The 22,321-nt window shown below is 42.7% G+C and overlaps 1 protein-coding gene across 3 annotated transcripts in view; it reads right to left on the bottom strand.

Moving 5' to 3' along the window:
- The window catches only part of ATP1A1 (ATPase Na+/K+ transporting subunit alpha 1), a 216,375-nt gene that overhangs the window by 17,423 nt on the left and 176,631 nt on the right, over positions 1-22,321 (bottom strand). For all 3 annotated transcript variants that reach the window (XM_033940421.1, XM_033940422.1, XM_033940424.1), the window contains exons 13-18: positions 18,702-18,877; positions 18,456-18,592; positions 17,151-17,301; positions 13,046-13,214; positions 9,517-9,671; positions 9,100-9,223 (exon numbers count right to left, since the gene is read on the bottom strand). In XM_033940421.1, the coding sequence (XP_033796312.1) occupies positions 9,100-9,223; positions 9,517-9,671; positions 13,046-13,214; positions 17,151-17,301; positions 18,456-18,592; positions 18,702-18,877 (912 nt within the window). The remainder of the gene's footprint in view (positions 1-9,099; positions 9,224-9,516; positions 9,672-13,045; positions 13,215-17,150; positions 17,302-18,455; positions 18,593-18,701; positions 18,878-22,321) is intronic.

Here is a 22,321-nt window from a genome sequence, read left to right as displayed (position 1 = left end):
CATAACACTAAAATGATCAAATAAGCATAAAATAAAGTCAATGCGATAAACTCGGAAACAGCAAATTGAAACTTAATAGGACTACCATGAAACAGTAGCAGAAAAACACATTTAACAGCACTGCAGAAAAAGCATTTACTTACCATAACAGGTGTTATCCAGAGACAGCAGGCAGATATTCTCACATGTAGGTGACATCGTCCACTGAGCACGGTAGGGATAGTGAAAAGTGCACTGGCACTTTAAGAAATCCAAAGCTTTCAGACTACCTGCTACTGTGCGAGTTCTTTCCTGCCCGACGAGGGCTCATGGTACCTCAGTTCTGTAAACGAGCTTAAGAAACCAACTAGGGGAGGTGGGAGGGATGCAAGAGTATCTGCCTGCTGTCTCCGGATAATACCTGTTTACGGTAAGTTACTGTGCTTTATCCTAGGACAAGCAGGCAGCATATTCTCACATGTGGGACTCCTAGCTAAATATAATGGGATGGAGAGAGTTGGTCATTAGAAGAAAATAAATTCTGTAAAACTGCTTGGCCAAAATGATCATCTCTTCTGGAAAAGGATTCTAGACAGTAGTAGGATGCAATATATGAATTGAGGACCAAGTGGCTGTATTACAAATTTTGTCAATGAGAGTGGAACGTAAGAAGCCACTGAGGATGCCATCGCACAAACCTTATGTGCTGTAACACGTCCCTCAAGGTGCAACCTAGCCTGAGTATAGTAGAAGGAAATACAGGCCACCAACCAAGTAGAAATAGTTCTCTTGGTAACAGGACATCAGAGTCTGTTGGGATCCAAGGAGATGAACAGTTGAAGTGTAGACTATTAAACAAGATGAAATTGATGGGTTTAGGCGAGAAGCTAACTGCATGGGTCAGAGGGTGGTGGTCAACGGCACCCTCTCTGACACATCGGAGGTGACTAGCAGAGTACCGCAGGGCTCAGTCCTGGGACCATCCCTTTTCAACATATTCATAAGAGACTTGACCCGAGGGCTTCAGGGTAAAGTAACACTGTTCACCGACGACGCCAAACTATGTAATATAGTAAGTGAAAGCAATCTCAAGGATAGTATGACACAGGATCTGATCACGTTGGAAAACTGGTCCTCGACATGGCAGCTGGGCTTCAACGCTAAGAAATGTAAGGTCATGCATCTCGGCAGCGGAAATCCATGCAGAACTTACACCTTGAATGGAGAAACACTAGCTAGGACTTCAGAAGAACGGGACTTGGGAGTAATCGTCAGTGCAGACATGAAGGCTGCCAAACAAGTAGAGCAGGCCTCATCCCATCCAAATGTTGGGATGTATCAATAGAAGCTTCATCAGCCGCAAACCTGAAGTCATAATGCCGCTTTACAGAACCATGGTGAGACCTCACCATGCAATTTTGGAGACCACATTACCGTAAAGATGTGCTTCGAGCTGAATCGGTCCAGCGAATGGCCACTAGAATGGTCTCTGGACTCAAGAGTCTCTCATACGAAGAAAGACTAGGCAAATTACAGCTCTACACTCTTGAGGAGCGCAGAGAAAGGGGGGACATGATTGAGACATTTAAGTACATCACAGGTCGTGTCGAGGCGGAAAGCGATATATTCTTTCTCAAGGGACCCTTGATCACAAGGGGGCACCCGCTCAAAATCAGAGGAGGGAAATTTAATGGTAACACCAGGAAGTATTTCTTCACAGAAAGGGTAGTAGATCACTGGAACAAACTTCCGGTGCAGGTGGTCAAGGCCACCAGCGTGCTCGACTTTAAGAATAAATGGGACATCTACGTGGGATCCCTACGGGGGTCGAGTTAAGGAACTGGGTTATTAGCACTCAGACTTGATGGGATGGGTCAGAAGAGTGGGCAGACTTGATGGGCTGTAGCCCTTTTCTGCCGTCATCTTTCTATGTTTCTATGTGACTTAGTTCTTTGAAGATAGTACACCAGAGCAGGCTTACAGTCCAATGTATGAAGAGCTGCTTCTCCCGGATGAGAACGAGGCTTTGGAAAGAAGACTGGAAGTACAATGGATTGAGATGAAATTCCATGACAACTTTTGGAAGGAATTTAGGATAAGTGCAAAGAACCATCTTGTCATGGTGAAATACTGAATAAGGTGGATCAGAAACCAATGCTTTAAGTTCACTGACTCGACGAGCAGAAGTAACAGCGATTAAAAATACAACTTTCCAAATAAGAAACTTTAGATGAGCAGATGCTAGCAGTTCAAAGGGAAGTTTCATTAACTTTGTAAGAAAGAACTACATTAAGATCCCAGACAACTGGAGGTGGTTTCAGCGGAGGTTTGGATTAAGTCATTTCATAAACCTAGAAACCAAAGGATGAGAGGCCATAGGTCTATCGTTAATTGGAGCATAGAAAGCATTGAGGTGTACTCTGACACAAGTAGTTTTGAGACCAGATGCAGAAAGATGGAGATGGTAATCCAAAACTGAAGTGGAGCAGATGAAGGATCATGACGATGATGACGCCGCCACCACCATGATGTAAAATGTGTCCACTTCTGCTGATAACATTGCTGTGTAGAGGGCTTTCTGGATACAGCAATAGCAATATGAACTGAATCAGACAGACGAAGATCAGAGGAAGAAGTTACACCAAAAGGTACCAAGCTGTCAAGTGTAGATATTGAAGATTGGGATGTAATATGGATCTGTGACTGAGTGAGCAGAGATGGAAAGATCTGTACTGGAATCAGATTCTTGACAGTCAGCTGAAGTAGAAAGGAGAACCAAGGTTGCCTGGGTCACTGAGGAGCTATCAGAATCATGGTGTCTGCTTCTTTCTTGAGTTTGACCAATATCTTCAGATTAAGAGTAAGAGGAATTGGAGGAAATGCATAAAGAAATGTTTGACCAATTCAGGAGAAATGCATCCACCTTGAAACGTTGCAGAGAATATTGTCTGGAGCAAAATTGAGGTAATTTGTGATTGAGGGGAGACACAAAAAGATCTGAGGAGTTCCCCATAACTGAAAAATGTGATGGAGTATTTTGGAGTTCAGAGACTATTCATGAGGCCGAAGAATTCTGCCAAGTTTATCTGCTAAAGCATTCTGATCACCTTGGACATATACTACCTTTAGGAATATATTGCGAGGAATTGCCCAATTTCAGATACACTGGGCCTCTTGACAAAGGAGAAGAGAGCCAATACCACCCTGTTTGTTGATGTCATACATTGCAACTTGGTTGTCTGTTAGGACTAATACAAGTGAAAAGAGCTTTTCAAATGGCTTTTAATTCCAGCAAGTTGATGTGTAATTTCTCTTGTGAATTCCAAAAACTTTGCGTCTTGAGACCGCCAAGGTGAGTTCTCCATGCATACATGTACACATCTGTTGAGAGAACTTTTTGATGTGGAGTGAACTGGAACAGAAGACCCTTGGAAAGATTGACTGGATTCATCCACCACTGAAGTGACTTCTGAAGTGATAGGGTGACTGATCTTTTTGGTCAAAGGGTCGTGGGCTTGAGACCATCGAGATGCTAGAGACCACTGCAGCACCCTGAGATGTAGGCGAGCAAATGGAGTAACATGTACTGTGGATGCCATGTGGCCTACGAGTTGCATCATTTGGCTAGCTGGCAGCGTTTGCAAAGTGGATACTTGATTACAAAGAAGAATTATATTGTCTTCTCTGTTGTGGAAGATAAGCTCTCAGCTGATGCGTGTCCAAAATTGCTCCTATAAACTGGAGACGCTGCGAAGGTTGTAGCTGAGACTTTGGAAAATTGTCTTTGAACCCTAGCTGTTGAAGAAATTCTATGGTGTTTTTTGTTGCCAAGCAAACTGCCTGAGGAGACAAGGCTTTGATTAACCAATCGTCCAGATATGGAAATACTTGGAGACCATAGGAACGAAGTGCTGCTGCAACCACTACCAGACATTTTGTGAAAACTTTTGGAGATTATGCTAGGCCAAAAGGAAGAACTTTTTATTGATAATGTTGATGAGCCATTCATTTTGATCTAAAAGGGGGTATAATATGAGAGAACATGCAAAATTTTTCTGCGATGAGATATTTGTTGAGTTTTCGGAGATCGAGAATTGGATATATACCTCCCATCTTCTTTGGAATTAGAAAATATCTGGAATAAAACCCCCAATTTTTTTGAGTAGGAGAAACTTCCTCTATGGCATTTAACCGAAGTGTCTATTTTCCTGAAGAAGGAACATCTGCTGAGATGTGAGAGAGGAGTCTCTTGGAGGGTAATTTGATGGAATGCAAACAAAATTATTGCTGACCTACAAGTGTGTTCATTCTGCTGCTCCTCAATATCTCTCCTCGCTTCTCTCTCTTTATACACCTCCCAAAGAACTCCATTCCTCAGTCACTCTTAACGTTACCCTTCTCCTTCACTGCCAATTCCAGACTTCGTTCCTTTCATCTAGCTGCCCCCCTATGCCTGGAATAAATTGCCCGAGTTTTTCCATCAAGCCCGTCCCTTCCCTTGTTTAAAAGCAGACTGAAAACCCACCTTTTTGATATAGCTTTCAATCATTACCCTTACTCTTCTGCCCTCCAACCCAGCCAGCTGATTAACTGTTCCCCTTAACTGTATCCATGACATCTTGTTTTTCTGTCTTGCTTGTTTAGATTGTAAGCTCTGTCGAGCAGGGACTGTTTTCTTACTCTTTGTGACTCTGGAAGCGCAATAGCGTCTGGTAGAGCTATAGAAATAATAGTAGTAGTAATAAAATGGAGTGCCCTTCCTTTATGACTTTTAAAACCCAGGTATCAGTGGTAATGAGAGTCCAACGTTTTTTTTAAAAAGCTAGAAGATGACCTCTGATGTGAAGAGGATGTGGCTTTAAAGGTGTTAATTTGGCTATGCTCTCTAGAAGCAGGTCAAAAAGACTGAGACGGCCTCTGAGACGTAGATGGTTGCGATGAGGAAGAAGTAGTAATATAACATCTTTTATAAGAGGAAGTCTACTTCTGAACAGGTTTGTTAGATTGAATTCTCTTGGTTTTATTGAGAGTGTTCCAATTCTGTTTGTGTTGAGTCAATTTCTGTGTAGCAGACTCCACCTTCTCACCAAAAAGCTCTTCCCCAAGGCATGGAATATTAGCATATTGGTCCTGAAGATTAAGATCCATACCAAAAATCCATAACCATGCCAAACGCTTCATAGCTATGGCCATAGACGAAGCTCTTGATATTAATTAAAAGGCAAATGAGGTATGAGCAATATATTTTCTCATTTGAGATAAAGCATGGGCAATATGTTTAGTCAGATAACTGAGCTGGTGGAATATACTGCTCAAAGTCGGTTATTTTCTTTACTAATTGTTTAAGATAAAGACATAAAAAATTATAATTCAAACTCTTATTGGCTAACATCAAGTTTTGATAGAAACGTCCTGGAGTGGCTGTGGCGTGAACTCTTCTACTAGATGTTTTCTTTAGAGTGGACTCTACCAACAACGACTGATGTTGAAGTTGTCTATCAAATCCTGGACAAGGAATAATTCTATACAGAGAATTCAACTTCCTGGGAGCCATGGTTACTGTCAGTGAGATATCCCAATTCTTTAGAAGAGACTCTTTCAATAGAGAATGAAGAGGCAATTTCAAAAGCTGTTTAGGAGATTCATCATAATCTAAAGCCTCTAACAATTCAGCTCTAGGCTCCATAGCTGCTTCTAATTTTACAGGAAGCTCTTTTCCCAACTGTCTGATGTACTTGGTAAAAGAGAGACTTTTCTGGAGGAGATCTTTTCCTAGGTGGTAGGGGAGATGCTTCAGAAGCTATTCCATAAGATTCAGGAGCTGATAAATCTCCCCACCCCAACTCTGAACCACTGATCTGATATTAAGTCCGAGTCCTGATCTAAATTCATGGATTCTTTATGTCGTTGGTACAGAGCTCTTATATTGATGAAAAAATGCCATCTCAATGAATGCTTTGAAGAAGTGTACTTTGAAAAAGAACATCAACGTTTAGATGAAGAATGCCGATGTCTCAACAAAGAATGCCAATGTCTTGATGAATTGTCCTTATGGTCCGAAGACAATCTTCAATGCATCGATGCAGAATCTCAATGAGATGAACGTCAATGCCTCGAAGCAGAATTTCAATGTTTAGATGTATGTCAATGCTTCAATGATGCTCAATGTTCCAAAGACGACGATTGCTGATGCTTATATTGAGTGTCGATGTCATTGAGAAACAGACCGACTCTCTGTAGATGAACATAAGACAATGACTGAGAATGTTGATGCGAAGCAGAGCGACGTTTAGAAGCAACCTCCGAAGTGGTACCCTGTGCCCCATGAGAACTACATTCAGGCTGGGTTGGTATCGATGAGGTCGGTGCCAACACTGGCATGGAGATTAGTTTAAATATACTATTAAATTCTGCAGAAGAAGTCATCGACCTGGGCTCAAACATCATGTACTGATACCTGAGACTGAGCGAGCATCAATAGTACTGCAGGTCGTCTGGGGGTGGGAGACCTCAAAGAGGATGCATGCCCCATAAGAGATAACTCAGATACAGAAGAACATCAATGTGGAGGCTTGGCCTGCAACACTGGCTTGGAAGTAGATGGCTTCAACAGGTTTCACAGATTCCTATGTCAACGCCGAAGCCAATGCAGAAACCAATGGTACTGATGAGAAAGATTTATCAGGCATACTGGGACTGAACAATTTCTCCTGTTGAATCTTCTGAGCTTTAAGTGTACGCTTTTGAAGAATGGAACAATGAATGCAGGAATCTATGAGGTGTACAGGTCCCAAACACTGGATATACCAGCTATGCGGGTCAGTAATAGAAATATATCGCTGACACCAACAGCACTTCTTAAAGCCAGTCAGTGGTTTCGACATGGACGGGAACACCTGATTGGCAAAAATCAAACTAAATTTTAAAAGACAATAGAAAAACCATTAAATGTAATTGTCGATCCCTGCCCTCAAGAGGAAAAAGGGGGAAAAAATGAAAAGAAAAGAAAAATATATAATTGTATTTTTCATTCTATAAGATGCACTCCCTCCACCCCCTCAAAAAAAAAAAAAAGGATAGCAATGTCTGTGCGTCTTATGGAGCGAATATACCTCCCCCCCCGGGGGGTACTTTAAAAAAAATAAAAAATTAAATTCCGGTTGTCCAGCGCTGTATCGGCAGGAGCTTTTCGCGCTCCTGTCCCTCCCTTGCTGGATGGCTGCTTCCTCATCTCTTGCAGCCAGCGGAGCACAAGGCAGGAGCAAACTTTTCGCGCTCCTGCCTGGCAGCCATTTAGTGAGCGGCACGGGGCCAGGCAGGAGCGCAAAAAGCGCACTCCTGCCTTGTGTGCCGCTGGCTGCAAGAGATGAGGAGGCATCCATCCAGCGAAGGAGGGGCCCGCCTGCCTACCTACCAGGGGGCTGCCTGCCTGCCTACCACTAGACCTGCCCTGTGCCCTGTCCCGGCCTTCCACTAGACCACCAGAGGAGTGACAGGGTACAGAGCATGGCAGGGAGGGGGGGACATGGTGCAGAGCTTGGTAGGGCATGGAGGGAAGGGAGCTGGGTGCAGAGCCTGGAAGGGAAGGGGACGACAATGTGCAAAGCGTGGCAGGGAGGGCAGGGGGCAGAGCCTGGTAGGGCAGGAGACTGGGTACAGCACTGGTAGGGCAGGGGGCTGGGTGCAGAGCCTGGCAGGGAGTGAAGGGGGCTAGGTGCAGAGCCTGGTATATTTTATTAAATAATACACACTTTGGTTCAGAATGGGTTTTTTCCCTTGTTTTCCCTCCTCTAAACCTAGGTGCATCTTATGTTCAGGTGTGCCTCATAGTGCAAAAAAAATACAGTATTTTATTTTTTTTGTCACAAAGTTAAAATAAAAATGGACTGAAGAATAAATGAAGAAAAAATACACACAAGGAAGGCACACAGAAAATACACGCAGCTCACAGAAGCACAACTTCTTCGCTCCGCGGAAAATGAAGAACGAGATACCATGAGTACTTGGGTGGGAAGGCACTCCCGCATGCACGGTAGTGGACTGTCTGAAAGCTCTGGATTTCTTCAAGTATTTGATTGAACGCTTATCCTAAGATACTAAGCGTTGTACAATAATAATTAAAAAACTTTTACAAACATACAAAAAATCAGACAATTTTTACGTACTTAGTTATTAAAACCACAGTTCACTTTTCACTGTCCATAATGGGCTCAGTGGATGATGTCACCCACGTGAGAATATGCTGTCTGCTTGTCCTAGGATAAACATATATTTGATAAATGTCAGTACAAAACTATAAGACAGAATGAAAGAACATTCAAATGATAGGTATAATATTCACCTATTTCTCTCAGATGATGTAGATAATAAGTCAGACTCTCTTCCAACCCCCAATACAAAAATATATAGCAACCGAGTCTGCTCCTCAACCTCTTACACTAAAAAAAAATAGCAGACCAAGTGGATCTTTCCCCATTCTCAAATATATTCAGCCCACCAGCTTCTCCCCATTGAACTTGGTGGATACTTAATATATTATCCACCAAGTTCAATGGGGAGGAGAAGCTGGTGGGCTAAACATTAATGCCGCTATTGTCAATACTTAAACCCCCCTCCTTTTACAAAACCGTAGTGCGGTTTTTAGCGCTGGCCGTTGCAGGAACAGCTCCAACACTCATAATTCTATAAACGTCGGAGTTGTTATTGCCACAGCCGGTGTTAAAAACCACGCTATGGTTTTGTAAAAGGTGGTGTGTGTGTGTGTTTAAATGCACAATGCTGCATATATCTGGCAACATTACAGAAATTAGTAGTAGTGCTTAATATTCATTTAACCTCAGCGATGATAGCTTCCTCGTCAGTAAAAAAAAAAATCCTCTCTTTTTCATAGTGAATACACCAATGTTTTGAGAAAACAGATGCAGAAAGTCATGTACATGCCATCACTGGTTGCTTGTACACATTTTTCTTAAATGCCACAAAGTAGCTTCCATGGCATTAGTTTACTGCCACCATTTTTTAAAAACTGTGCCTTACTATGTACTGCTGTTGTACATTCTTAAACCCACAGCTTTTTACATCAGCCCCTGTGGATAGGGCAGGATGAGATATACTACTTACCAATCTGCCCATATGCCATGCTGATCAGCCTTTCATTCACCAATTTATCTGTCTTGGGGTTTCTAGGTTGCCTTTTCATAATATCACTTTCAGCTTGCTCATAAGCCAGCGAAATAGCAGGAACCTTGGTAATTCAAGAAAATATTTATTAGGCTTCTTGCAAAAAATAAAATAAAATAAAAAAAATCAGTCTATGCGCCTCATGCCTGTGTCAATATTTTACACAATTGATATTTTGGTAGTGTAGAACTTTCAGTGATCTCAGACCAAAAAAGGAAATGCATGGATACAAAAGATATCCATGACAACTTAATTTACACTGCCTTTGTGTGACCTACACTTTTGAAATATTGGCTTCTTGACGATTAAAAGCTTATTGAGAAGCTTGAACAGCTTGAAGCGCAGGCTTGTGCTTACCATATCAGTGCCCAAGTCAATGCACAGAATAGTGACTGTTCCCAAGGGTAGAGGAATGTTGGCAATGATGAAGATCAGGAAAGGTGTAATCTCAGGGATGTTACTGGTCAAAGTGTAAGCAATGGACTTTTTCAGGTTATCAAAAATTAGGCGACCTGAGTAAAAAAACAAAACAAAACAAAAACATCAGAAGCTGTAGTCAAAGTTCTAAACATTCAGATTAAAATAAATCAATAAGCAGCAAAGGTTCCTTTCAGATCAGGGAAGAGGAAGAGTAGGGAGATAGACAACCTTTGTGGCCTACAGACCACACAGTCATGAGTTGAAGAGAGTCACCACCCTGATCATATTGGATTTTTTTTTTGTGGGGGGCATGTAGAAGTTTAATAAGGCTATGTGCAGTCTTCCCTTTCAAGTTGTTCTGAAATAGTTCCACACATAGCAACTCGGGTATAGTCACAGCTGCTTGTGTCCCTCTCAAAGCTATGAATGCAGATTGGGATCCAGTAATCTTATTTAGAATGTCTCAAACCTGTTACCCTACAAGACACTGTTGTCCTGGAATTCCCATTGTCAGTCATGGTCCTCCTATAGAGCAATCCATTTTCTGCAAACAATGCAGTAGTGCCAATGCAACACCAAAGCCTCATGAGAACATAATAGCCTTACTGAGTCAGACCAATGGTCCATTTAGCCCAGTAGCCTGTCTTCACAGTGGCCAATCCAGGTCACTCGTACCTGGCAAAAAAACATATAGTTAAGTCAACTATTTATTCAAGGGTTTTTGCAGTGGGGGGTCCTCAGTTATAGAACACCCTTCCAGAAAAAGTTTGTCAAATCTCTTTACATGCTCAGCCCACCAGAAATAGGCTCTGGCTACCAGACCACCATACCCACAACATGAAAGCTCTGCTAAGAAGAGACTCTATCCCCCTGCCTGAACCCCCTTCCACAGGAACAGTATGCCTATTGGTGATGGCCGAAACCACTGCACCCACTGCCAGTGACCAAAAGGAACAAGCAGAACATGGACCGTGCCAGCCAAAAAGGGTCATCCAGGGTCTTCCACCAAGCGTGCACAATATCCCAGAGATACTGATGAATGGGAAAGAACGGGAAGCTGTCTGAATCCCTACAAGAGGATCCACCACCCGAGGAGCCTCTCTGGAATCATCCTCAAAACACAACACCAAGGATACCTGATGAGCTCCTGCAGCTCTTCCCAGTGAAAAATGTGCACCACTGAAGTACCCTCCTCAGCTCAGATACCAGTGAAAAATGTGCACCACTGAAGTATCCTCCTCAGCTCAGATACCCAGCGACCCGCATCATCGGCCTCCACCGAGGGTCCTACATGTCCCCACAGAGACCCAGGTCTTCATCAGATAAATCATCATCTAGGAAAGCCATGTTTTCCAATGACAGAAGCTGGTGCTTAAGTGGGGGTGGCAAAGGAAGGGCTGGCAATGAAGAAGAGGACTCCCCGGACAAAGCCAAGACCACAGGGGGTTCAAGGGGCTACCAGCCATGTGCAGGCAGCACGCCTTGTACATAGCCAGCACAAAATCCAGGGACCCCTCTCCCCCTGAGGAATGGAATCCCACTCAACTGCAGTGGAAGAGACCTGCTGGACCTGTTCCTACCTTTCTAATCTAGGTGGGTGCTCAACTGAAGACTCAGCTAAAATGACAGAGTTTCCTACCAAAGAGGAAAGGCCCACAGAAAAAGGCTTTCCCCAAATTAAAATTACTTAAGAGGCCTGAAAAGAACCAGTCGTGAAAAGGGAATCCTCAATACATGCAGCAGTCAGGGAATCCCGGGCCTTCCTGCCGGCAGCAGCTGTGACAGCTGGGGAAGCCCTAGAGCTGTGGACAGTTGGGGAATCCTGGGCATAACACTCTAGCGACTTCTTCTTCGTGGTCACCAGGGAATAACTCCTCCTGGCACCAGACCTGCCAACCCCGACGAGGATTCCCCCTTTGTGCGGCCATGAGCAAAAAAACAAAAAACAAAACAAAAAACCACCACACACCGGTTGCATTGAGACCTCGGCAGGAGCACTTCTTCAGCCTGGAAATGCTTGAGGTAGGCTCAATACAGCCGCCGGTAGTTAGAAGGGAGAAAAATTAATGAATGAAATTTCCCTTCAGACCGGCACTAGCAAAATTCAGTGGCTCTACCTTAGGTTTTTTTTTTTCCAATTAAACTTTAATATTTAAAGCAGATCTCGCTGGCTCTCCAAGCTGTAGTTTTTGCCCCCTGGCAAGGCATACAGCTGAGGCACTGCTAAATAAAAATTGGGGAGGTGAGGGAATGGAGGGAGGGACTGTGCTGCCCGAGTGTGACATCCCCGAGATTTAACGGGACCCCATGGGCCCCAAGCTCGGTCCGGACAACAAAAGACCAGAAAAAGCCCCTGCCTATCTTCTCCAAATGTTCCTAAGGAAAGGCATAGAAAAATAGAACATGACTGCACAGGCTTTACCACCCCACCTACTGGAGACCAAGAACAGACCGATTCTAGGAGGGACTACACAGTCCACTTGTACTGTTAGAATTCAGTGTGTTCTCAGTCTTCACCTGCTGGCAGAGGAGCATAAGCCCATCAGTCTGTGCCGGTCTGGAGGGACAATAAAGAAAAAGGCTCTCCACCTGCTGGCAGAGGAGCATAAACCCATCAGTCTGGAGGGACAATAAAGAAAAAGGCTTTTAAAGATATTATAAAAATAAAGATCTTTTCAATTTATGATTCAATTCAAACCAGAACTTTCAGTGTTATAAACTCTACAATCTGGAATCTGTTACTCCTTGAAATTCAATTTCAACCTATCACCTAATTTGACCCATTCTTAAAAACTCTCTTATTTAGATATGCTTCTCATGCTTAACTTATAAAGCAATAAATTTCCTTTGTGAATTTTGTATGATGGGCATGGACTCAGCTACAGTACGAGACTGGCTTTTTAGCATATCATCACTAGCACTTGTAATGCTTACTATCACCTGTCCTATACTGAATGGAGTTCCCATTTTACTCTATCCCTAATTTTCTATTTAATCAATCTTCTACCTCTCTGCCTACATTTAAGGCCATTTTAAATTTTTATATAAACTGCCCTGAAGGTTTTTGCTTTAGGGTGGTATTTCAAACTTTTAATAAACTTGAAATTCAAGTCGGTTCTCCTAGCTTTTATGAGTACTTTAGAATAGTTGTGCTAAAAAAACATATGAGGTGATGAGGCTGAATATAGTAGGTACAGTACAGGATAAAAATATCTACTCACAAAATAAGAGAGTACGGGATGGACAGAACTGCTTCCTATTCAGGAAACTGCATAGATTCATGAGGAAGGTTAAAGTCAAATCAGCTAAGAGTGTGGCATTGCAGCAGGCCTGGAAAATGGGCTTACTATCAATTTCTGTGCAGCTTTACTACCAAGTGAGAGATAAGTTATGACATTTATGACTCACACCTCAAGATCCATTTGGCAAGAAACAAATGTGCTCAATGACATATTGAAACCCTCACCTTCTTCTACACCAGTTACAATGGAGGCAAAATTGTCATCTAGCAGGATCATATCAGCTGCCTGTTTGGAGACATCTGAGCCAGCAATGCCCATGGCAATACCAATATCTGCCTTTTTCAACGCAGGGGAGTCATTCACACCATCACCAGTCACAGCTACAATGGCACCCTACAAGAAAAGCATCTATGAGATTTAAGAGTCCAATATCAGCAAATAATAATAAACTTTTATTAATACTGACGGGGGTTGCCATTCAACGTATTACTGGAAATTGGAAGGATTATACTAAACTTAATTATACCTTTTGGTGGAATTCAGTTTGTCATATTTATAAAATGGAGAGGGTGCTTGCTATACAGCAAGGAAATTATCATAACTTTAAAAAAGATTTGGGGGCCATTGATTACATATTCTAGTGATCAGACACCTTAAACACCTTGTTATTATATAAGATATAGGTGGGGTATGATTGGGAAATATGATATTTGATAATTGATTTATTGTTATTGGGTGGGGTGGGGTGGGAAGGGATTCTTTTATACTTTAATGATTATAAGTAAGATTGTCAAGTGATTTCTAAAAATTATTTTGATTGATTATTATACACTTGTTGTAAGAGATGAAAACGAATAAAGATTTACAAACAAAAAAGAAAAGCATCAGTTGGTCATAAGGACAGATGGTCTAGATCAGGGGTGCCCAACACGTCGATCGCGATCGACCGGTAGCTTAGGAAGGCAACGTGAGTCGATCGCAGAGCCCATCCCGATCTACCGGGCCTATCAGCCTTCCTCTCCCCGACGTCAAAGACGCCGACCATCCACTTTAGGCTGTTTTTGTCATTTCAGGGGGGGGGGGGGAGGGGAGCGTGGCAGCGGCAGCAGCAGCCTGAAAAAGAAATCATCCTGGCTGGGGTCGGTGTCATGCTCCGGAGCTTCTACAGCCTTCCTATCTCCCTCTCCCTTCTACCTGCTTCCGGCCACACCCCCTGCTTCGCAGCTCTCTTCGGCAACTCAGCAGCAGCAATCGACACAAGCTTCTGATGTCGGGGCCTACCCTCTGCGAGTCCCGCTTGTTTCAACTTCCTTTTTCCACAAAGGCGGGACTCGTAGAGGGAAGGCCTCGATGTCGGCAGCTTGTCTTGATCACCGCTGCTGACGAGTTGCTTAAGAGAGCTGCGGAGCAGGGGGGTGTTGCCAGGTGCAGATAGAAGGGAGAGGGCCAGATGCAGGACTCGTGGGTGAGGGAGGAGAAGAGAGAGAGAAAAAAAGAGAGAGGGGAGGGAAACAAAAGGAAATATTTCATACTGGGCTGGGCCAGAGTGGAGGGAGGGTGGAAAGATTCTGGCTACAGGGTGCAGTAACAAAGGAAAAGGGGGGAAAGCTGAAAATGGAGATAGTGACACAAAGAAGAGAAAGGGTAAGCAGGACCTATTGAATAAGGATAGAGATACAGAGGGGACATGAAGAGGAGGTGAAATAGAGACATAGAAGTAATGCTGAAAAAGTGTGTGTGGGGGGGGAAGATAAAGACATTGGAAGGGCAAATGGTGAACATGGGGTAAAGACAAGGACAGAGACAAATGAAGATTCTGAAAAAGTGGTGAGATAGGGATATAGGTGAGATGGACACAAAAAAGGGTGATGCTGGAAAATAGCTGGAATGGTAATTCTGACAGACACAGAAGGGAAATGCTGGATCAAGGAGAGATGGGGCTCAGGCTGGATGGAATGAAGAGAAATGCCTTGTTGGCCCGGAACTTCCTCTCCTACGTCAGAATTGACGTCAGGGAGCGGAATGTGGGTCAGCGCGATGCTTCTGTAGGGAAAGCTTGGGACGGCGGTGGCAGCAAACCGAGTGGATTGGGGGAGGGCATGGAGAAAGAAAGAAAGGGGGCAGACAGGGAGATAGAAAGAAGGGGGAACAGGGAGACAGAAAGAAAAAGTTGGGGGAGAGAATGAAGTCTGGAGGAGAGGAAACATACAGGAGGCTGAAAGAAAGGAAGAAAGATTGGATGCACAGTCAGAAGAAGAAAGTGCAACCAGAGACTCATGAAATCACCAAACAGCAAAGGTAGAAAAATGATTTTATTTTCAATTTAGTGATCAAAATGTGTCGGTTTTGAGAATTTATATCTGCTGTCTAAATTTTGCACTATGGCTCCCTTTTACTAAACCGCAATAGCGTTTTTTAGCGCAGGGAGCCTATAAGCATTGAGAGCAGCGCGAGGCATTCAGCGTAACTCCCTGTGCTAAAACCTACTATTGTGGTTTAGTATTTGTCTATTTTTGTACTTTGTTACTGAGGTGACTTTGCATAGAGTCATCTGCCGTGACCTCTTTGAAAAAACCCGGAATATGAATAATTAACATTTTCTCTGCCTTTCAGTGTGCTTTGTGTTTTTTTTAAATTTTATTGTTGGTAGATCATTTTGACTTAGTCATTATAAAAGTAGCTCGCAAGCCCATAAAGTGTGGGCACCCCTGGTCTAGATATACAGTTGTTCTTCAGCATATCATCTATGATTTGTTCATAAGAATCAAGAATGCTGCCTTCATTTTTATTGCAATGTTTCAACTTTTAGGGATCTTGAAATGTTTCCTAGTACTAACCACTCAGAATTCTTGCAACATATGTGTTGCTTTAGAAAGAACGGGTGAGGATATGAGAACTTACGCACTTATGTTTGTTATAAAATACAGCTGTAACTGGTATCAAAGTTCCTAAAATGTAAGTTATCACATTTATGCCAATTTAAATGTGTGAGAACCAAGTGTGTCGGGGTTGTTGATATGTCAGTCTGATTATGTTATTTGGTGTTGTCATTTTTATCTTCTTAAAATAATTGAAATGTTATTTATGTCTATTTATGAATGTGTTGATGTACTTCGCCTTGTATAAGGCAGATTATAAATAAATCAAATCAAACAGTATTCCTTAAATTACATACTAAGTGGGAGCACTGTCTAGGTCTCATTCTTGCTCTGTTCATGTGTATGCCCCTTTCAAATACAGACTATATAAAGTTAAGCAGATATCCACAGACAGCACAAGTGGAATAGCAGGCTGAGAACCAAGGAAGCCTGGTTCAAATCCCATTGTGGCTCCTTGTGATCTTTAGGGGGGAAAGTCACTACCTAAGGCATAGGCTTAGAACTGTAAGCCCTGAGTACAGGAAAATACCTTCTGTATCTGAATGTAACTTGCTTTGGCTTAAACTACAACTAAAAGAGGCACAAACTAAATCCAAAATCCCTTTCCTTCCCTTATCATTTTGAAGCTGGCTCACAGTCAAGAAAGTTGCTGGGTATCCTCTCACAAGGACAGGAGCTGCTTTGTTACAGTTTCAACTTGCCAAACATTTGATTTTTAGATATCATAGATTGTGTTAGTTGCATATATTTCTAACCCCCTCCAAAAATACACTTGTTTTCAGATAAGGAGTTCAAGCATATATAGGCAGTTTCTTAAGGTTTTGCATAAAATCCAAAAATAAATGTCCGATAGATGTTGGCGAGCTTGAGAGAGAAAAGCCATATATGGTATGGAGGACATATTCAAGGGTTCAGCCCTTCTAGGTCATTCTTCGATTCCCTGTGATAAAAACAATGGGCTTTGACTGCTTAATATGAAACCACTTAATCTACTTGGAAAATACCACAAGTTAGTAACCCATATTGTTACCACTGCTAAACTTGTGAGTTGTTTCCATGCTGGATGCTAAAAAAATGACCCTCTCATCAGCAGGTGTTGGCTACTTTGTTTCGTTGTATGTCTAAATTGACTGTCCTGAGATGTAACCAAGGTCCTCTGCAAAAATTTGGGACCCATTTGCACAATGGACGGAGAACCGATTAGGGACTTTGAATATGTAAGTTTTGGTTGGTGTTCCAATCTGTATTTTGCAGTCTTTGGGGGTGGAGTGGAGTGTAATAAAGCATTGGGAGTTTTATCATTAGCATTGTACCAAAGAGAAATATGAGTTTTGCCATGTATGTATGCTACACTTGTTGGTTTCCGATCGGCTGTATTTAAATCATAAAAGTTAATTACAATTCCAAAGAAACTCCTGTTTTTTCTATCCTATCTGCCCCCTCCCTATACCTGTCTCTGACAGCCTTCCACAATGATCAGCTTCTGCTGGGGAGATGTCCTGGCAAAGACAATCTCTGTGTGGTGCTTCAGGATATCATCTATTTGTTCAGAGGTCATGTCCTTCAAATCAGTACCATGAATTACACAGGCTTTTGCATCCCTGAATGGAGGAGGAACACATTGCATTATAAATCAAGTTAACCTTTATTTGGAGAGCATATATTCCTCTTCTCCTCTATGCTTAAAAATTAAATACACAAAAGAATTGCTACAATTTATGCACAAACACAATTTTACAAGGATTTGATTATATGGAATCTTTGACCTGGTGAATATCAGAAACATGAAAAATTAGAGAAGTGCCATCATTCTTTGCACCCCAGGAATTATGCAGCGACGTGCACGTATACTTTCACACAAAGTATAAAAGCAGGGCCTGACATAAGGAAGCTGGTCCAAGCTTCATGTATGGTTAAGCACAGCAGGAGCAGGCAAATGTGACCAGTTGTCAAGAACTGCCATACAACCTGCCACGTGCACCCACTGATGTCAACAAAGGATTACCACAATAATACTGCAGAGGGGATGTAGAGCAGAGAAAAAAAGGAAGCTAGAGCACTTGCTTGGGGCTGGCATATGAGCATGCCCCCCCACCGAGGGAAGGTTGCTAAATCCAACTGATATGCTGTGGAGATTCATGGAACCAAAAAATATATTTCATAGACTGGATGCCAGGAGAGGAAGGGATGATATGCAAATATATATATATATATATAGCACCTGAATTGTACCTATGCACAGAACAAACCAGAATATGTGCAAATATTGGTGTTGTAAAATGTTATGCATAAAATAGCATACACAAAGATGTGTGCACATGTGACTACTAGTGCCAGTTTGTAAGTAAAACAATGCCACTAGCACAGACCTGTGCATGTAAACATCCAGTGCGTACTCTCATGTTAGTGAATGTTTTTGCAGAGGTTCAATTTATATATTGAGTTACTCATGTTGGGGAAGCCTGCTTTTGCATAGGATATCTGCTGAACTGTGCGCTAAAGCCCAGCACATTTCAAACCAGATCGGAACTAACTTGACTGGCTTAAATAGAGCTGTCACTATCCTCTGACAGAAGACTGGCATGGCTGAACACTTGCTTGGAATGCAGTTTTGTTTTTTTACTTAAAAATTAAGGGGACTGCAGAAACCTGAATTTTTGGCTAGGATAACCTGCATGCCTTGAGATGGCATGCAATATTTACATTTTCTAGTGCAATCTTGAAAGGAAGGAAGAATTTTCAGGCTAAATTATACCTGGGATTGACTTGATTGACAGGAATGTTTAGGCGAGCAGCAATGTCCTCTACTGTTTCATTGCCTTCTGAGATGATGCCTACTCCCTTTGCAATGGCTTTAGCTGTGATTGGGTGGTCCCCTGTGACCATGATGACCTATAAAAGGTGACAGATGGGGAAATAAGGAAGAAAATGCTACAGCACCAGCTTGCTTAACAGGCGGTAATGCTTCTAGAAGTGGACAGAGGGGTCATCAGAAACTCACTTTTATTCCAGCACTTCGACACTTGCCAACAGCATCTGGCACAGCTGCACGGGGAGGATCAATCATGGAGATCAAGCCCACAAAGCAGAGGTTATCAGTAGTAAAGTTCACATCATCTGTGTCAAACTGGAATCCTTCTGGGAAATCATCATCTGGCATTGTCAGATGACAGAAACCTGAGGAGAGAGAGTTATTTTAGTGGCTGCAGTCAAAGCTGTTAACTTCAAGAAGGGAAGATTAGGTACTTACCTTGATAATCTTCTTTCCAATAAATAGGCACATCATTCCTGAACTCTTGGGTAGTCAATCCCTTCCTGTGAGATTCTGTGTAGAACGCCTCATTAGCATTTTCTTCGCTCCACCTTCCATCACGCCAGGCTGTCCTGTAACTCCTCAGTTCATATCAAAGCAGAGGAGTGTGTGGTGGAGTGGTTAGAGCTACAGCCCCAATATTCTGTTCCTTGGGACCCTGGGCAAGTCACTTAATTCCCCCATTAGATAGAATGTGAGCCCACCGGAACTGATCGGAAAAAATGCTTGAGTACCTGAATAATTTGTAATCCATATAGAATTGTAGGATATGTGGAATATAAATAATTAAATAAAAATAAATAAAGCAGATGGTCAGCCCTATCTAATGCAAATATGGCAAGAATCTGATGTATCCTAATCTGAGGAGTCTAGTCCACTTAATTTTAAGCTAAATCAATGTTTTTAGGCAGAGGCTTTTATTTTCAAATCAGGAAATCCAAAATGGCCACTGCAGCAGTTGATTTTAGCACCAAAAATGGCCTGTGGGAGCTACGCTATGGGTCAAAAACTAGGGATTTTAGGGGCAGGGAACCTTATCTCTAGACCAAGCACCCAAAAAATATAACTTTTAAAGAACCCCACCCCCACATGATTTTCTCCCTTAGGCTGGCTAGCCTTGTACTCACACTGGGCCATGTTGGTGCTGGGAGCTGCCTGGGCTGAAACTGCAGCCATAGAAATAGGAGAACTTCTGCTTCAAAAAAGTCTGGAAACTGGACCGCTTGCTTCTTCTAAATGCCTCTCTGATCCACCAACCAGCTGGAGACTTCAAACCCCCCCCACCCCCAACAGGGCTTGTGTGCACAGCAGGGGGAAGGGAAACGCATTGGCTCTGATCTTGGTTTAAAAAAATACTCCAAAATTCCACCATGGAGCCACCCAGCCTGTGCTCAAGCCCTCTGTGGACAGAACCTGGGGTGAGCCTTACTTCTAAGGGACCAGTCCCTGTTAATGCAGGCTAGCCAAGCATATGAACCACAAAGTAGTCTGCCCCTTGGCTACAGGCTTCTAATCTCAAAGTCTGAGCTCTCCCACAACCAGAGATGTTCCAAAGATCGGACCCTCTACAGCACCAAAAAAGCCTCATGATTGGATAAAAAATTGAATCAAAGGAAAAATAAACGAACAGGACAGACAGACTTCTATCATCTCACGTGTAGAGAGAAACTGAAGAGTTACAGGACAGCTCAGAGTGATGGGAGGTGGAGCAAGAAAATGCTAATGAGGCTCTACACAGAATCTCGTGAGAAGGGATTGACTATCCAAGAGTTCAGGAATGATGTGCCTATTGCAGAAGAAGCATTGTTATTTAGTGCGATGATGTGACATTTTATTCTATAAAAAAAGGTAGGTAAGCAAGCTCATGAAGATGAGGACTCACAGATAACACCTGGTAAGGGAAGCCCGCACTGTTGCTATTCTCTATAGCAGTGTTTTTCAACCGCTGTTCCGCGGCACACTAGTGTGCCGCGAGATGTTGTCTGGTGTGCCGCAGGGCCGCCATCAGGGCAGTACTACCAGTCCTGCATTCAGGGGCCCGGAGCTGAGAGGGGGCCCGAGGCAGGGGCACCAGTAGCTCGCCAAGGCAAAGTGAGTCGATTACCCAGGACTCACTTTGTCTTGGCGATCTAATCTATCGAGCCGATAAGTCTTCTTCTCCCCGACGTCAATTCTGCAGTCGGAGAGGAAGTTCGGGCCAGCCAATCGCTGCCTGGCTGGGCGGAACTTCCTCTCCGATTGCAGAATTGACGTCAGGGAGAGCATGCGTCGGCGTCGGCTTTGGGGCCTGTTATCCATTGGTGGGTCCTGTTCCCCGATGGCAGCGGCAGTGGCTTGGAGAACGGCAGGGAGAAAGAAAGAAAGGGGGCAGGCAGGGAAACAGAAGGAAAGAAGAGAAACAGAAAAAAAGAAAGAAAGGTCAGGGAGAGAGGAAGAAAAAGTTGGGGGAGGGAATGAGGTGTGGAGGAGAGAAAGCATACAGGCTGATAGAAGGGAAGAAAGATTGGATGCACAGTCAGAAGAAGAAAGTGCAACCAGAAATCACCAGGCAAGGTAGGAAAAATGATTTTATTTTAAATTTAGCAAAGTGGAGGCAGTATTACCACAGTTTTCAAAGGAATTTGCCCAAATAACTTAATAGTTAACTGGGTAAATTTCCAGAGATGAAAACTTCCCTTCACTTACTATGCACAGTTCTGAATTTATATCTGCTGTCTATATTTTACAATATGGTCATCTTTTACTAAACCGCAATAGTGGTTTTTAGCGCAGGGAGCCTATGAGCGTCAAGAGCAGCGCTGGGCATTCAGCGCAGCTCCCTGCGCTAAAAACTGCTATTGTGGTTTAATAAAAAGGATGGAGGGTATATTTGTCTATTTTTGTATGCTATAAAAACCAAATACAGAGAGAGACTGAGAACTGTTGACGAAGAGCTACGTGTGTGTCTTTCTTCGATTCCAGCCAGAATATCAGCTTTGTGTTCAGCCAAACAGGCCCAGGTTTCGCACTGAATAAAGTATTTTATAATTTTTCACTATTCTGTTTACTTAATATTTCATAATAAAGTAATTATAAAATATTTTCTTTGTGTTTATTTGATTCCTATTCAAGAGAATTACTTTATATATAGTCAATATAGGCACAGAGTTAAATTTTTTAACATTTTCTAATGGTGGTGTGCCTCGTGATTTTTTTCATGAAACAAGTGTGCCTTTGCCCAAAAAAGGTTGAAAAACACTGCTCTAATGTGCCCTAACCCCACTTTAGAAAAAGTTTCCTTGAGGTTAAAAAGGAGTCATTAAACAGATACCAGTAAAGAATTGAGGAAATGCTATCTTTATAGTAAAGGAAATCCTCTCTCTCTGTGTTTCCCAATTTTGTGGCTGTGACCCTGTGACTGCAGCCAAACTGAAACCCCATGGAGGTGCAGAATAATGATGTACCTATGGAAAGCCCATGACCCTAAAAAGAGGTATTGTGACCTCATTTGGAGGTCCCAACCATATTTGGGAAGCTCTGATCTAACTTCTCTTATAAGAACACATTTTTCCTCATTTTCAAAATAATTGGCCTAGTAGTCATCAATAAGCACATTGCCAATTTCAGAAGTTCTACTAGTGATTTACTGTTAGAATCTAGGATTCCCCTTTTCATTTGGAACTTTTCCAGGCATCTAGCACCAATGTGTTCATAATGCCTCAAGATTTCTTCCCTCAATTGTCATTTCCTCCAAATCCATACTGTCTCCTTTTATGTATCTTGCCTACTGCCATTTGAAATTCATTCTCAAGTCTAGGCCCCTTGGCTAA

The sequence above is a fragment of the Geotrypetes seraphini genome, chromosome 4 (assembly GCF_902459505.1).
Source record: "Geotrypetes seraphini chromosome 4, aGeoSer1.1, whole genome shotgun sequence".
Lineage (NCBI taxonomy): Eukaryota > Metazoa > Chordata > Amphibia > Gymnophiona > Dermophiidae > Geotrypetes > Geotrypetes seraphini.
This window is presented reverse-complemented; position numbering and strand designations above follow the sequence as displayed.